The sequence below is a fragment of the Rhinoraja longicauda genome, chromosome 20, assembly GCF_053455715.1.
Source record: "Rhinoraja longicauda isolate Sanriku21f chromosome 20, sRhiLon1.1, whole genome shotgun sequence".
Classification (NCBI taxonomy): Eukaryota; Metazoa; Chordata; class Chondrichthyes; order Rajiformes; family Arhynchobatidae; genus Rhinoraja; species Rhinoraja longicauda.
This window is the reverse complement of record NC_135972.1, coordinates 4776132-4790355: the sequence shown is the minus strand read 5'-3', so window position 1 is coordinate 4790355 and position 14224 is coordinate 4776132. Positions and strand designations below refer to the sequence as shown.

The 14224-nt window shown below is 37.5% G+C and overlaps 1 protein-coding gene across 6 annotated transcripts in view; it reads left to right on the top strand.

Moving 5' to 3' along the window:
- Positions 1 to 3102: 3102 nt before the first annotated feature.
- Positions 3103 to 14224, top strand: part of LOC144603513 (voltage-dependent L-type calcium channel subunit alpha-1C-like) — a 305941-nt gene continuing 294819 nt past the window's right edge. For 5 of the 6 annotated variants that reach the window (XM_078416795.1, XM_078416797.1, XM_078416793.1 and 2 more), the window contains exons 1-2: positions 4559 to 4617; positions 6131 to 6236. In XM_078416795.1, coding sequence (XP_078272921.1) covers positions 4616 to 4617; positions 6131 to 6236 — 108 coding nt within the window. In that variant the 5' untranslated portion in view covers positions 4559 to 4615. Of the gene's footprint in view, positions 3577 to 4314; positions 4640 to 6130; positions 6237 to 14224 lie in introns of those variants that run through there. The other variant, XM_078416799.1, reaches the window with a different exon arrangement.

The following is a 14224-nucleotide window of genomic DNA, read 5'->3' as shown; positions in this document are numbered from 1 at the left end:
GGTGGAGGCCTGGACACATTGCCTAAGGTGGTGATGGAAGCAGATACAATTGTGGCATTTAAGAGACTTTTAGATAGGCACATGGAAGTGCAGGGAATAAAGATGTCTGAATCATTTACACAGATCAGACAGATCAATTTAACTAGGCACTGTGTTCAGCACAAACATCATGGCCGAAGGTCCCGTTCCGGTGCTCTACTACTCTATGTTCTATAAATACAGAACAGCGGAATAGTGCAAGATTGTAGCATAAAATCCAAGTAATGCAAAATAATATATAATGGTATAACTGAATGAGGTAGAGTTAAGAGTAAAAATAGATGGCAGCTCCTCTGGAATGCAGTGTGAAAGAGGTGATTGATTCAAGAGTCGGAGAGCAGAGGGGAAGAAACTGTTCTTTAGTGTGTAAGTCCAAGCTTTCAAGTTCTTGTATTTTTACCCAGAAGATAGAAGAGAGAAAAGGCAGTGGCCAGGGTGACAGGCATCCTTGACTACTTACAATTCTCCTGATGCATTTGACTTAAAGGGACTGTGTAAGAAAATAACTGCAGATGCTGGTACAATATCGAAGGTATTTATTCACAAAATGCTGGAGTAACTCAGCAGGTCAGGCAGCATCTCAGGAGAGAAGGAATGGGCAACGTTTCGGGTCGAGACCTGTCTGAAGAAGGGTCTCGACCCGAAACGTCACCCATTCCTTCTCTCCCGAGATGCTACCTGACCTGCTGAGTTACTCCAGCATTTTGTGAATAAATACCTTCGATAAAGGGATTGTGTGCTAGGAATAGGTGCGCAGATTCGACCTGAGATTTCTTTTTTACCAGTTTCCATAAATAATTCCCAGTCCTGTAACTTCCACTATCTCTCCATTATCCCATTTCTGTATCCTTATCTTGCCAGTCAAGTCTCAATATGCAAACTGAATTTCTTTTCCATGCAGTTTGAGTAAATGCTTACATGGTTTCCATTTCCCCTACAAAGTGTGTTGCACAAGTTTCAGGCTCAAACTGAGAATCCTATTTATTAATATTTCAAGAGAAGTATGTTCTGTGTGGATTGAGGAGTGATTTGGAATGCTGCAAGCTATTGTTTTATGGCCAAGTTCAATCAGTGATCCACCTCTATCTACTTTTCTCTAATTCAATCTGGTCCTCTTCTGATGAATACCGTGCACATACCAACTCTTTTTCATCTCGTGTGCATTTGCCTGTATACACTGTAAATGGATTTTGTTGAATTTCATGAACCTATAGAAATCTGGTTGAACAATCTGTGAAGTCCAATGGTTTGTGCATTGCTTTTCTTTTTTTTAAATTTAAATTTTTAAATATTTTAAATTTAAGTTTTAACAGAACTCATACATTTTACATTTCATAGTAAGCAATAATAACTACATTATAAATTCGATTATACACGTATTGTTCTGTATTATCTCCCCTCCCACACCCCCCCTTCCCCCCACCCCCCAGTTAAAAAGAAGGAAAAAGAAAAAGAAAAAGAAAGAGAGAAAGAAAGAAACCTGGAGTCCAGAAGGAGACACTTCCGGGTAATTTCTTATTAAATTCTTATTAAAGGTATCAAAACAATCCTGAATTTAAATATTTCCAATTCTTAATCCTAGCTTTAAAATGAATGGGTTCCACACCTTCAAGAAGAAGTCATATCCGTTTCTCAGATTATACGTTGCTTTTTCTAATGGGATACAACTACGCATTTCTGCATACCATCTTTCAAATCTTATTTCATTTTGATCTTTCCAAGTGACCGCTACACATTTTTTTGCTACTGCTATTGCTATTTTGAGAAATCTTTCCTGATGTTTATCTAAAATTAGCTTTGGTAATATTCCTTTTGTATCTCCCAATAAAAACAACCTTGAATCCATTGGTATGATCTTATTCATCAATTGTTCCAATTTTTTTTTTAGGTCTTTCCAAAAAGGAGTTACCTTCTGACATGCCCATGTAGAGTGTAAAAAAGTACCCACGTCTTGGTTGCATCTAAAACAAATTTCAGATGAGTTTAGTTTTAAATTGTTTAATTTTTTCAGGGTTAAATATAGTTGATGTAAAAAATTATATTGTACTAAACTATATCTCACATTAATAGTATTTTTCATACTATCTAAACACAGTCTTTCCCAACTTGGTTCATCAATAATAATATTAAGATCTGTTTCCCATCTTTGTCTTGATTTTTGAATTCCTATCTTTGGACTAGATTTTTGTAATAATTTATACATTGATGATATAATTTTTTTTATTCCCTTGCCCTGAATCAAGGATTCCATTCCTTTAATCTGAAATAGAGACATTGGTTGAACAATCTGTGAAGTCCAATGGTTTGTGCATTGCTTTTCTTGAAGACAATGAGCACTGGGAATTAAGTTTTAGTTTGTTTAGATTTTCTGATTTTATTATTTAAAATAAGCAGATAGGTAAGAAAAATCAGTATACTGCAGAATACAGGGTGTTTGAAGAAGTTTTGTTTAACATGAAATAAAAGTTGCATCCTATCTATTTTGCCATAAAACTGGACATCCCATTGCATTTCTGCCCATTCTGGAATTCTGAAGTAAACCTAAACATACATAGATTAATCTGATATCCTAAATTCATATCCAACTGTTTTGAATTCGATAGTTAAATGACACAATTCATAATGAGCAGTACTTCCAATTTCAGTCATTGTTATTTTGAACAGAATTTAGTCTTTTCCCTGAGATTTGGACTGCACACCTTTAGACCTTATATTTTCATCTGTGCTTTATATTGATGAAGAGAGACCGCTAAAATTAATAGGCTCTTTTATCCTTTACCAATTAATACAAAAATGAATGCAGGTAATGTTTACATTCAGAACAAATCGTCGTAGGTAGAAAGAAACCTTAGGATGGTTTTATTTTGCATTATCTTATATTAGCAAAATGCTATGGGTGCGCAATGCAAGAATGAAAAAAATAACGCTAACTAAAGATGTTGGCTGAAGACTAGAATTTAAAAAAAAATGTAATGGCTTGTGGAGAAGTTGTGTACTTGCTTATTTAACGTCATGGCTCCATAAACTGTTTCCAGGCACAGGGGGAAAAAAATTGCGCTAGGTTATTTTACACGTAACAACATCTGGAAACGGTCAGCAGACAGCTCGCAGAACTCCTTCAGTTATTGCAGGGAATGGCCTGCACGACTTCATTTTTTTCCATCGCCTCTCTTTCATGGCTTCTTCTGTCACTTTTTTATTTATCATTCCTCTGTCATTTATTGAAATACACGATTTAACCCTTGGAGAGCTGCCCTGGATTCTCTATTCTTCCTCCCGCTTCACACACACAATAATTTCTACCGAACAGAGCGAAAGCGAGCCTGGAATGTGTGTGATGTGCTCTTCGTGAAGCCCCGGATGTAGTCAGGATGTGCTGTGAGAAAGAGGGAGGTAGAGAGGATCAGTTACTTGCGTTTTATAGTAATAATAATAATGGGGACCAGGTAATAAATCGCTTTTGTGGAAGAAAACATTGGCTTATTTAAATGGTGATTGGAAGCAAAAGGATGTATATTCCCGAAGAAAATCATCAAGGTAAGAATTGTAAGAGGGGAAAGAAAAAAGAGAAGGGCATCACAAATCTCATTTCCTCAAACGTAACCGGTGGGTGCTTGGGTTTTATACCAATACTAAACCGGCAGTTTGATCAAATAGTTTGTTTTATGCGATGTCTTGGATTTTTTTTCCTCCCGAAGATTAACCTGCAGACATGCATGTGAAACATTGATTTGAAGCAGTACCGCTACACATGTGTTTCGCATGAAATTAATTTGCGATGTGTTGAGTGTTCCTTTATTTCAGAAATAAATGCTTCTAATAGTCAAATACTATTTTCAATATGTGAAGAATGTTTCGAGAAAAAAAACGTACAGATTATGAAGAATATCTAAATTTGGCATTTTTGAGCACCACCCCACCCCCCGCCCAGGCGATGAATCATTATTCCTTTAAACTATGGAAGATTTGTTTTTCTTCAGTTTTTTTGTAATCATTCGCGAAGGAAATGGCTCCACCATGTGAATTTATCGTTTAAAGTTACAGCTCTTATGTTAAACCGTAATTTTGATAAGCACACGAATAACCTGGTTACTGTCTTTTAATTTCACACAGAAATAACTTATCGCTTGGAATTGATTAATATTTTAGATTTCTCATGATTGAAAATCGGATAATTATCAGGATTGAACAGCAATTAATGGGGCGAGGAATACTGCGGGTTGGACTATTTGGTTTATACATTTGAAAATATTTTGCAAGATATTTTTATTCCAGGCACCAATTATGGTAACAAGCGGGCAGTCCTTACACATGGCCTTCCCAATGCCAATACAGACGGTTTGGCTCCAGAGCACATACCAAGTCCGGGGGCTGCCCTGTCGTGGCAGGCAGCAATCGACGCGGCCAGACAAGCCAAAGCCGCTGCGATGATGGACAACAATATGGTCTCTACGGCCAACTCAACCCAAAGGAAAAGACAACAGTACAGCAAGCAGAAAAAACAAGTTAACGCTGCGACCACACGGCCACCACGGGCCCTCTTCTGTTTGACTCTTAAGAACCCCGTAAGGCGAGCATGTATCAATATAGTCGAATGGAAATATCCTTTAAGAAAGGAAATAATGAATTAATTTCAACTAGCTTAAGCAATAAAAAATATATATTTCGAACTATGTATAGTCATATCCAAATATAGACACAACCCCAGATGTGCATATTCTGATGTGCTATGTGGTCAGAACTTCCCAACAACATGCACAGCGGTTTTAGTAAAAATAATTACAAGATAATAAAACATTAAAAAAACATTAGGATTGCCTGACCACATAAAAGGGTTTTCAGGACTAGTGTAGAAAAATATTTGAGGATCAAATTCAAAAGCAGACCACAGACATCTGGTGGAAGAGGTCAAATCAGAGATGCATAAAGGTAAATTATTGGAGGAATGCTGAAACATATTGTTGCAGGACTGCAGGAATTTGTGATAGTACAGAGATTTGAAAACACAGATGAGAGCTTTCAAATTTACATTAAGATGGACTTGGAACCAATATACATCAGCAAGCACAAGATGACGATGAATGGGGTTTAGGGTAAATTAGGATACAGGCAATAGAGTTCTGAATGAGCTCGGAACATGTAAATTGGAGACAATTCAGAAATCGAGAAATCTAGATATAATAAGATTTGGATAAGGAGGTCAGAAACTGATCACATAAAATTGGGATAATATTTCAGATGTTTAGACAGTACGTGGTTAGGAAAGGTTTAGAGGGTTATGGGGCAGACGCGAACAAGTGGGACTAGCATGAATGGGGCATCTTAGTCGGATGAGTGGGGGTGAAGGGCAGAGTCATGTTGTTTTACTCCATGACTCTTGCTGGGATTTTTGATGAAGAGGAGATGAAATTCAAAGCTTAGCTTGGGGATAATAGTATGATTATGAATAATGTTGATCGGTCCAAAACTGTTAAACGAATAAAGAAAGGACGGGATGGATAGAAAAGGGAGTTTGTGATGTGAATTGGAAAAAATGGTTACAATAATGGAGAAAATTGCTGGTTATCTTATTTTGGACACCCAAGTTAGCAGTTGAAGAAGAGGAGGGAGGTGTGAGATAAAGCCAGGTATCATCAGCACACGAATGTCTTGATATGTTTTTGGATGATTCACTGAGGGACGTCATGAGAAACAGGACTGATTTGGTGGAAGATGAAGGTGGGAAAGGGAAAGCATCTAAATCCTTGAGCGGCTGCACATAACCATTTATGAATAGCAGGTGATTCTCTGCAATATGAAGATCTTGCCAAGGAGGCATTAAATTGACCATCAAGAGTAATCTGAACATCAAGGAAGATGCTGGTAAATGCCCCACAAAACATGCTCATGAATTATTATTTTTTGAAATACTTACATGCTTGTTGACTTTTAACATGCAAAGACATGTGACACACTCATATAGTTCATCTGAGTTGCCTGCAGCTAATTTAGAAGACATTTTTTCACTATTTTAGATAATGAGGAAAATGTAAAGTTTTGTTTTCAGATTATGATTTACTGTTTATAAAGACTCCTTAACGCGTTGTCTCAGGCCATTCGAAATAATTATTCTTCTAACTATTTTCGCCAATTGTGTGGCCTTAGCTGTCTATATACCGTTCCCAGAAGACGACTCGAATGCAACAAATTCCAATCTGGTAAGTTCGAGAGGTTTAAATCATTATTTGAAAGTTGTATTTTGACTGTATTGAAAAGAGGGGAGGTATGTCTTTTTAAAATTTTTATTGTAAGATGTTAGATATTTGTTCTGCTAATGAATGTAGATTATTTGCATTGGATTTGGTTGGTGGTTTTATATTTGATTTACGCTCTTGACCACGTGCAGTTGGTAATCGTTTGGTTTTTGGTTAAACATTAACTTGAGAAGGTGTTAAATATTTGCCTAGATCATTGATAAAAGTGGAAGTGACAATTTTATTTTTTGTCCATTGCGACAATATAATTTTGAGTTTATTGCACAGACGATCTCTTATTGTTACTTGACATTTTGAATTGGACTTTCCGCTCGGTTAACCGTGAATGATACAACTGGGTGATATTAACAATGAACTATTTGGTAATCCGATCACCATAATCCTATTGGAAATGTGGTTGGTGAGCTGGTTAATATTCCGCAAAATGGCGGTCTGTTTATACGGAATTAATGATATTGGTCTTTGTTGTAAAAAGTTGTTGTAGCGGCTAATTACTTAAATATGTAGTTGATAAATAAGGTGACACATCTGTTACCGTTTCTTTTTAAATCAATCAAGCAAATCTGTGAAAGATCTTGCTATTTGAGGCATTTTCATCAAAGCAGGTATTGTGGATATATGCCAATTAAATACCGAAGGAGTGTTTCTGGTACTTTCATTAAACCAGTGTCATATTTAAATCTGTTAATTTTATAGCAATACTTATATGTTTTGATTTGTTTTTATTGGTCTGTACAGCATTTTACCGTTAGAACTGTTTGTTGTAGCCGTATGTTTTAATATAAGAGCATTACTTTATATTTTAAAGTATGTCACTTAATTCATTTAAAAGTAAATTTCTGTATTCATGATTTTAGCACTCTGTTAATCATGTACAGAAAATCTTATAAATATTTTTTGACATTAATAATTATCCAACCAAAAGTCAATGGTGAAATGTAGCCATACAAAAACTTTTGTTTATAACATTTAAGTATCTCATCGCTGGCCTGTAATATGCAGTGAGATCCATTGCACAACCATCAGCTAACTTTATATAATATATGTTTCTATAGTTTGGGATTTCAATTTATGCCAGAATTTATGTGAACAAAACTTTCAGTGATGTATTCAATGAAGCTGGAATCACTACTCTTTGTTTTAGGACAAGCATCAAGATTCTCAATGCCACTTTGTTTTGATTTTGTGAAGCATTAAAAATGTTGTATTACATCTAAACGGAGTGCTCAATTAATAGTATCTGATATGTAAGACAAGCAAATCAAAGTTTGAGATAACAGTTATGTGTATCACAGTTGAACCATGTTTATGAGAAATTATTTTTCTTCTGTGGCATTTACCCATCTCCAGTTGCCACGGAATAGTTTGTGGTATTGATGCTTACTATCACCAGACAAATGAGCTGATGTCAGATAGTCTAGTAGATTCAGCCACCTCCACCAGCATATTTCGTGGTTTTGGGGTCTTTGAGATATTTCTACTTCACATTGCTATGAAGGGGGATTCCGAGTTAGCTGTATCTTTTTAAGAACTGTAACGAAGTTCTGTCCTTTTTGGAGCAATTGAGAATGACGGGTTTTGACAGCCCAGTAGTGGGAGAACCTCTATTGTATCGATAGATCCTTTGATGTAGCATTTCTCTGATGGGGAATCATTGGATCAGGTAAGACATGTCAGAACTATGGGTTTAGCTTGTGTAGATGTCTTGAGATGGACTTTCCTGGTTTTGCATCTGTCAGAAATTTTCAGCTTAACAACGACAAGGAACCTGCAGTCCCTTTTCTCTTGTTTTATTGCAAATGGGTTTCTGGGTTTTTCAATTCAAACAGTGACTGCACTTTGAAAATACTTAGCAGACTCCATAGATTTTGAACATGCTAAGGCACTTTTGTAAATGCAAGTGTCTTTACAAGGGGCTGCGGGAAAGGACTAGGCAAATGTTCTTAGTGGATTTTAACTAGTTTTGTCTAGTTCGTCTTCCATTCTAGAGAAAAGACTCTTTTCGCTTTTTTTCCAGATCACCTATCATTTTTAAGACACTCGATTGTACTTTAACTGCATAATCCTTTTGATATTTGATCTTCAGTTTTCATCAAATACATCAAAAACTAAAATAAAATATTCAACTGGCTGACATTGTTGCATTTTGTGAAATTGGTGATGATTCCAGTTCAGTTGACTGTATCAAAGCTCAAATCTAAGCTCAAGCTTTTGGAAGAAGCTGAAAACAGTTAGATAAATTTGACCAGATTAGTGCGAAATATCTCCAATGATTTATTTAAATATTTTCTTTTGAGTTGTTGCAAAATATAGCTAAAAATAATTTGTTGAGCATTTGTGACTTGTGGGAGCCTAGTGACAAATTTGTGTAAGTTTGATAATTTACCCAACTGTGTTATTAGCTTTATGTCTGCAATATCTTTAACGATAATAAAGGCTTATCAAGTAGCCACATTTAAATTTGTATAACACCTCAAAAAAATGTATGTTTAAACCAGTATGATGGACAAGAAATGCATGTTAAAAGTATCTTTTTCATTTGCAAGATAATTATACAATATATATTTGCGAATACCTGCGGAATTTCCTTTGAATTGGAGAATAATTTATCTCTTAGAGTTTTAATTTCAGTTACAGCATTTGCAGCATCTTGAATCGAGATAAATTATTAGTTAGGTGTTGAGCAGTTGCTTATTCAACTCTACAGGGCACACATGCCTATAGCAACTTTAGGCTCTGTAGAAAATTGTGTAACTCTTTAATACAAGTGGTTTGGACCATTGGAGTATGTTTTGTTGAAATCTTGTAGTATTTTGAAATTTTTATGGATTATTATATACATATTTGTGAAGGAAAAGCATATCTCTCTTAGTATAGAACAAGGATTCTAAAAATAAGTGTATAGAATGGATCTATACATTTTTGGAGTTTAACAAATGATTTTGTTTGACACGGTGGATATTGAAAGGCAATTTTGTCTGGAAAGAGTTTAGAAATGAAGTCTCTGGCCTCTAATCATAGGTTTTTACTCTGTTTTTGTAATTCTCTGTTCAGAGGGCCTTAAATGCTTACTTGGTGAGGATACGCAGGATTGAGATTGATAGATTTTGAGCACCAATGGAATTGAAAGATATAGAAAAATTGAAACTTTGTACTTTTATGCACTGTTATTCAATAGTAAAAAAGACTTGGTGAAAAATATGGTGTAAAGATATTTGTCTTGTTAGCAGCATGAGATGCAATAGAGGAGAGGAGACTGAATCAATGGTAAGATTACACTGTTTATGTGGGTGCCAAGAATGATAACTGACTTTTGTCCATGGAGGAAGTTGAAGCACGAAGTATTATCTTTGGAAAGTCAGGAACTAGTAGTCCAGGAGTAGGAAGAGGGAATGGGAGGATACTTACTTGCTGGAACTAATTATTTCCTTGGGTAGTGTTGATAATGTTGTTTGTCTCATTATAATAGATTAGTAATAAAATAGCAAATCAGCTACATGTAAAATTGAACATTTGCATCAGGCATAGTTTGTAACTAATTGTTAACTCTGCCTGAATAGGGTTTTGCAGTCAGATTTCTGCACCTGATTTTGACTGGTGTAGTTTCACACTCTGGCTACATGATGGTGCTGTGAAGCAGGTTTTGAGCTTCCACTATATCAACCACAGTACTTATGCATGAGATAAATTATGTAACCTCTGTTTTTTGGATTGGTTTCATTTTAGCTCATTAATAAACATTATGCCATAATTTTAGGACATACACAGTGATTGGCAGGTCCCTGGAGAGAGTTGTAGAACTGAGAGACACAGCAGTACAAGTGCATAGTTCTTTGAAAGTAATAACACAAAATATTTAAGGATCTCAACAGGTGAGCTCCTGTGGAGGGAAAAAGACAGGCAATGTTTCAGGTTGGGACCCTTCTTCAGACTGATCAAAATATTTTGCTCAAGATTCCAGCATCTGCAGTCTCTTATGTTTCCAAGATGGTGAAGAAAATGTATGGGGCATGCTTTTCTTCATTAGATGGGGCACTCAGCACAAGAGTTGTGATGTCATGTTATATCCATACCAGAAAAGATCACTCATGAAATATTATAAGCAGCTGTTGTCGCCATAACGCAGGATAGATGTGATTAAGCTGGAAAAGGTGCACAAAAGGGCGGCACAGTGGCGCAGTAGTAGCGTTGCTACCTCTCAGTACCAGGGATGGGTTCGATCCTGACTATGGGCACTGTCTGTGTGAAATTTGCACATTCTCTCTGTGACTGTGTGGGTTTTCTCCGGGTGCCCTGGTTTCAAGATTCAAGATTCAATTTAATTGTCACATGTACCAATTAAGGTACAGTGAAATTTGAGTTACCATACAGCCATACTAAGTAAAATTTCCTCCCACATTCCAAAGACGTACAGGTTTGTAGGTTAATTGACTTCTGTAAATTGCTTCTGTTATGTAGGATGCGAAAGTGGGATAACATAGAACATAATACGGGTGATCGATGGTCGGCATGGACTCAATGGGCTGAAGGGCCAGTCTCCACATTGTGTAAAGTAAACCAAACTAAAAGATTCACAAGAATGCTGTATGGACTCGAGTATGGAGGATTTGAGTTATATAGAGAGACTGGATAGGTTGGGGCTATTTTCCCAGGACTAAAGGCATTGAGGTGACCTTAGGTTTAAAATCATGAGGAGCATGGATAAGATAGATATTTTTCCCCCAGATTGGGGTTTCAAAAATTAGAGGTCATAGGTTTAAGGTCTGAGGAGAAAGACTAAAGGGGACCTGAGAAGCAACCTTTTTACACACTAAGTGGTGGGTATATGAAATGAGCTGGCAGAGAAAGTGGTGGAGGAGGGAACAATTACAATATTTAAAAGACATTTGGACAGGTACATGAATAGGAAATGTTTAGAGTGATAAGGGCCAAAAGCAGGCTAATCAGACTAGCTCAGATAGACATATTAGTCAGCATGGATGACTTGGTCAAAATAACCTGTTTTTGTGCTGCATAATTCTGACTAAAATTATTTGCAATTTATGTGCTGGAGATGAACGAGGAGAATCCTGTAAAATATAGTTGTATTCCAACAACATTATTTATATTCTATTTGAAACATAACGTCTTTAGAGATGTGGAATCAGAAGCAGATGTTGTAAGATTCACGTCAAGTCAAGTTTAGTGTCATATGCACACGTATGGTGAGATATATGCACATTGAAAATCCTGCTTGCAGCAGTATCACAGGCACAGACTCAGACAACATACAAAAACATAAATTATGCATTGTACATACATTTTACAGATGGAGAAAGCAGATATTGACATTAAACTTTTGGTAATTTGACATTCATGAACATGCTTAACACACAGGAACTATTTAAAATATTGGCATTATATATGATATAATATAAAATAACATAGTGTATATATACGTAACATAGGTATTAGAAAATGCTGGAGTAACTCAGCAGGTCAGGCAGCATCTCAGGAGAGAAGGAATGGGTGACGTTTCGGGTCGAGACATAACATATGTATAAATGAAAAAATGGAAGCACTTAAAAAAATAAAATTAAAATTAACCAACTGAATCAAATTAAGTAAAATATATGGTTTACCATCTTCTTGACAGCCATTTGTGCCCATTCATTTGATTGGGGTCATTTTCCTGATGCAGGGCCACTTTCTATTGTCTATTGTCTAATAGATATTCCTGCTTGATGGTGAGAAATTGCAAAAATATGTGCTGCCCCATTGGACTCCATGCTGGTAAAGTGTAGAGGCAATCGCAGAACAAGTCAAGTCAAGTCAATTTTATTTGTATAGCACATTTAAAAACAACCCACTTTGACCAAAGTGCTGTACATCAGTTCAGGTACTAAGAACGAACATACAATGGCACACAAACATAACAGCACATACATAAACAGTTCACAGCGCCCCCTCAGAGGGCCTCAAATGCTAGGGAGTAGAAATAGGTTTTGAGCCTGGACTTAAAGGAGTCTAGGAGCTGCAACCGCAAAAGCGCGGTCACCCCTGAGCTTAAGCCTAGACCGCGGGATAGTGAGTAGCCCCAAGTCGGCCGACCTGAGGGACCTGGAGATAGAGTGGTGGGTTAGAAGATTTTTGATATTGGGGGGGGGGGGGCAAGCCCGTTTAGGGCTTTGTATGTGAATAGGAGGAGCTTGAAGTTGATTCTGTACCGTACTGGGAGCCAGTGGAGAGAGGTCAGAATCAGGGTGATGTTGTCCCTTTTACAGGTACCCGTCAGGAGTCTCGCTGCGGCGATTTGGACCAATTGCAGGCGGGACAGGGATGATTGTCCAATCCCAGTGTATAGGGAGGTGCAGTAATCTAGGCGGGAGGAAATGAATGCGTGGATGTTTTTTTCAATGTCGTCAAATTGGAGGAATGGTTTGATTTTAGCTATGGTACGAAACTGGAAGAAGCTGGCTTTTACCACAGCGTTGACTTGCTTGTCAAACTTTAATGCAGAGTCAAATATGACGCCAAGGTTTTTGACATGCGGTTTGACTAGGGAGGATAGGCTTCCAAGGCTGCCTGTTATCGTTTTGATGGAGTCGAGGGGGGCCGAATAGGATGACCTCAGACTTGCCCTCAGACTTGTTTAGTTGAAGGAAGTTCTGTGCCATCCAACATTTTATGTCCTCAAGGCAGTGCATGAGGCTGATTAAATTTGACCGGTTGTTGGGTTTCAGGGGGAGATAAAGCTGTGTGTCATCCGCATAGTTGTGGAAAGAAATGCCGTGCCTTTGAATGATTTGGCCGAGGGGGAGCATGTACAGAGAGAAGAGAATGGGGCCTAGGATAGAGCCTTGTGGAACCCCGCAGGAGAGGCTAGCTGGGGAAGAGGAATAATTGCCTATGTTGATGGAGAAACTCCTATTTTTGAGGTAGGAAACGAACCAGCTCAGGGCAGTGCCATCAACGCCAACCCCGTACCGGAGACGGTCAATAAGGATGGTGTGGTCCACTGTATCGAACGCTGCGCTGAGGTCGAGAAAGAACAAGATTGCACAGTCGCCGGTGTCGATGGCGAGAAGCAGGTCGTTGTGTACCTTCAACAAGGCAGACTCTCTGTTGTGGTGGGCCCTGAAACCTGACTGGAAACTTTCCAGGATGGTATTTTGGTGCAGGTAAGGCAGTGCAGAGTGCATATCAGAGGGAGCAGCACAGTGGCTTAGTGGTAGAGTTGATGCCTTACAGAGCTAGAGACCTGGGTTTAATCTTGACTACTGGTGCTGTCTGTGTGTTCTCTCTGTGACCACGTGGGCTTTCTCTGGGTGCTCCAATTTCCTCCCACACTCCAAAGATGTACAGGTTTGTAGGTTAATGGGCTTCTGTAAATGGCAAATTGTCCTGAGTGTGTAGGATAGTGCTGGTGTACGGGGTGATTGCTGTCGGCGCGGATTTGTTGGGCTGAAGGGTCTATTTCCACACTGTATATGTGTATTTTTACAATACTGGAGAGATTTTTAGGAACAAGATTATTATTCAGGTTTTTACACCAATACACTGTTCTTAACAAAAATCTAACCATCATAAGAAACTTTATAAATAACAGATATAAATTAAATAACTTCAAGACCGAAAGTCAAAAACCTTTTTCATGACTGACGGATTTTCATCATTTTACCACCATTTTGGACACCAAAAAAGTGTCATAAAAACTCTGCCACATTTAGTCATTAATATTTAATTCATAAATAAACTTCACATGTCCCCTCATACATGTACATTTTGATAATGATCTAGGGAAATATCTTCATCAATACCAGGAGAAAAATACAGTAACATGTCTGGTATTCCACCTAGCAAAGATTCATTGTCACAACTTTCGTTATGGGGGTCAGAACCTCGGTAAGTTAAACCACGGAGGCTCCAAACCTCTACTGCTTTTCATAAAC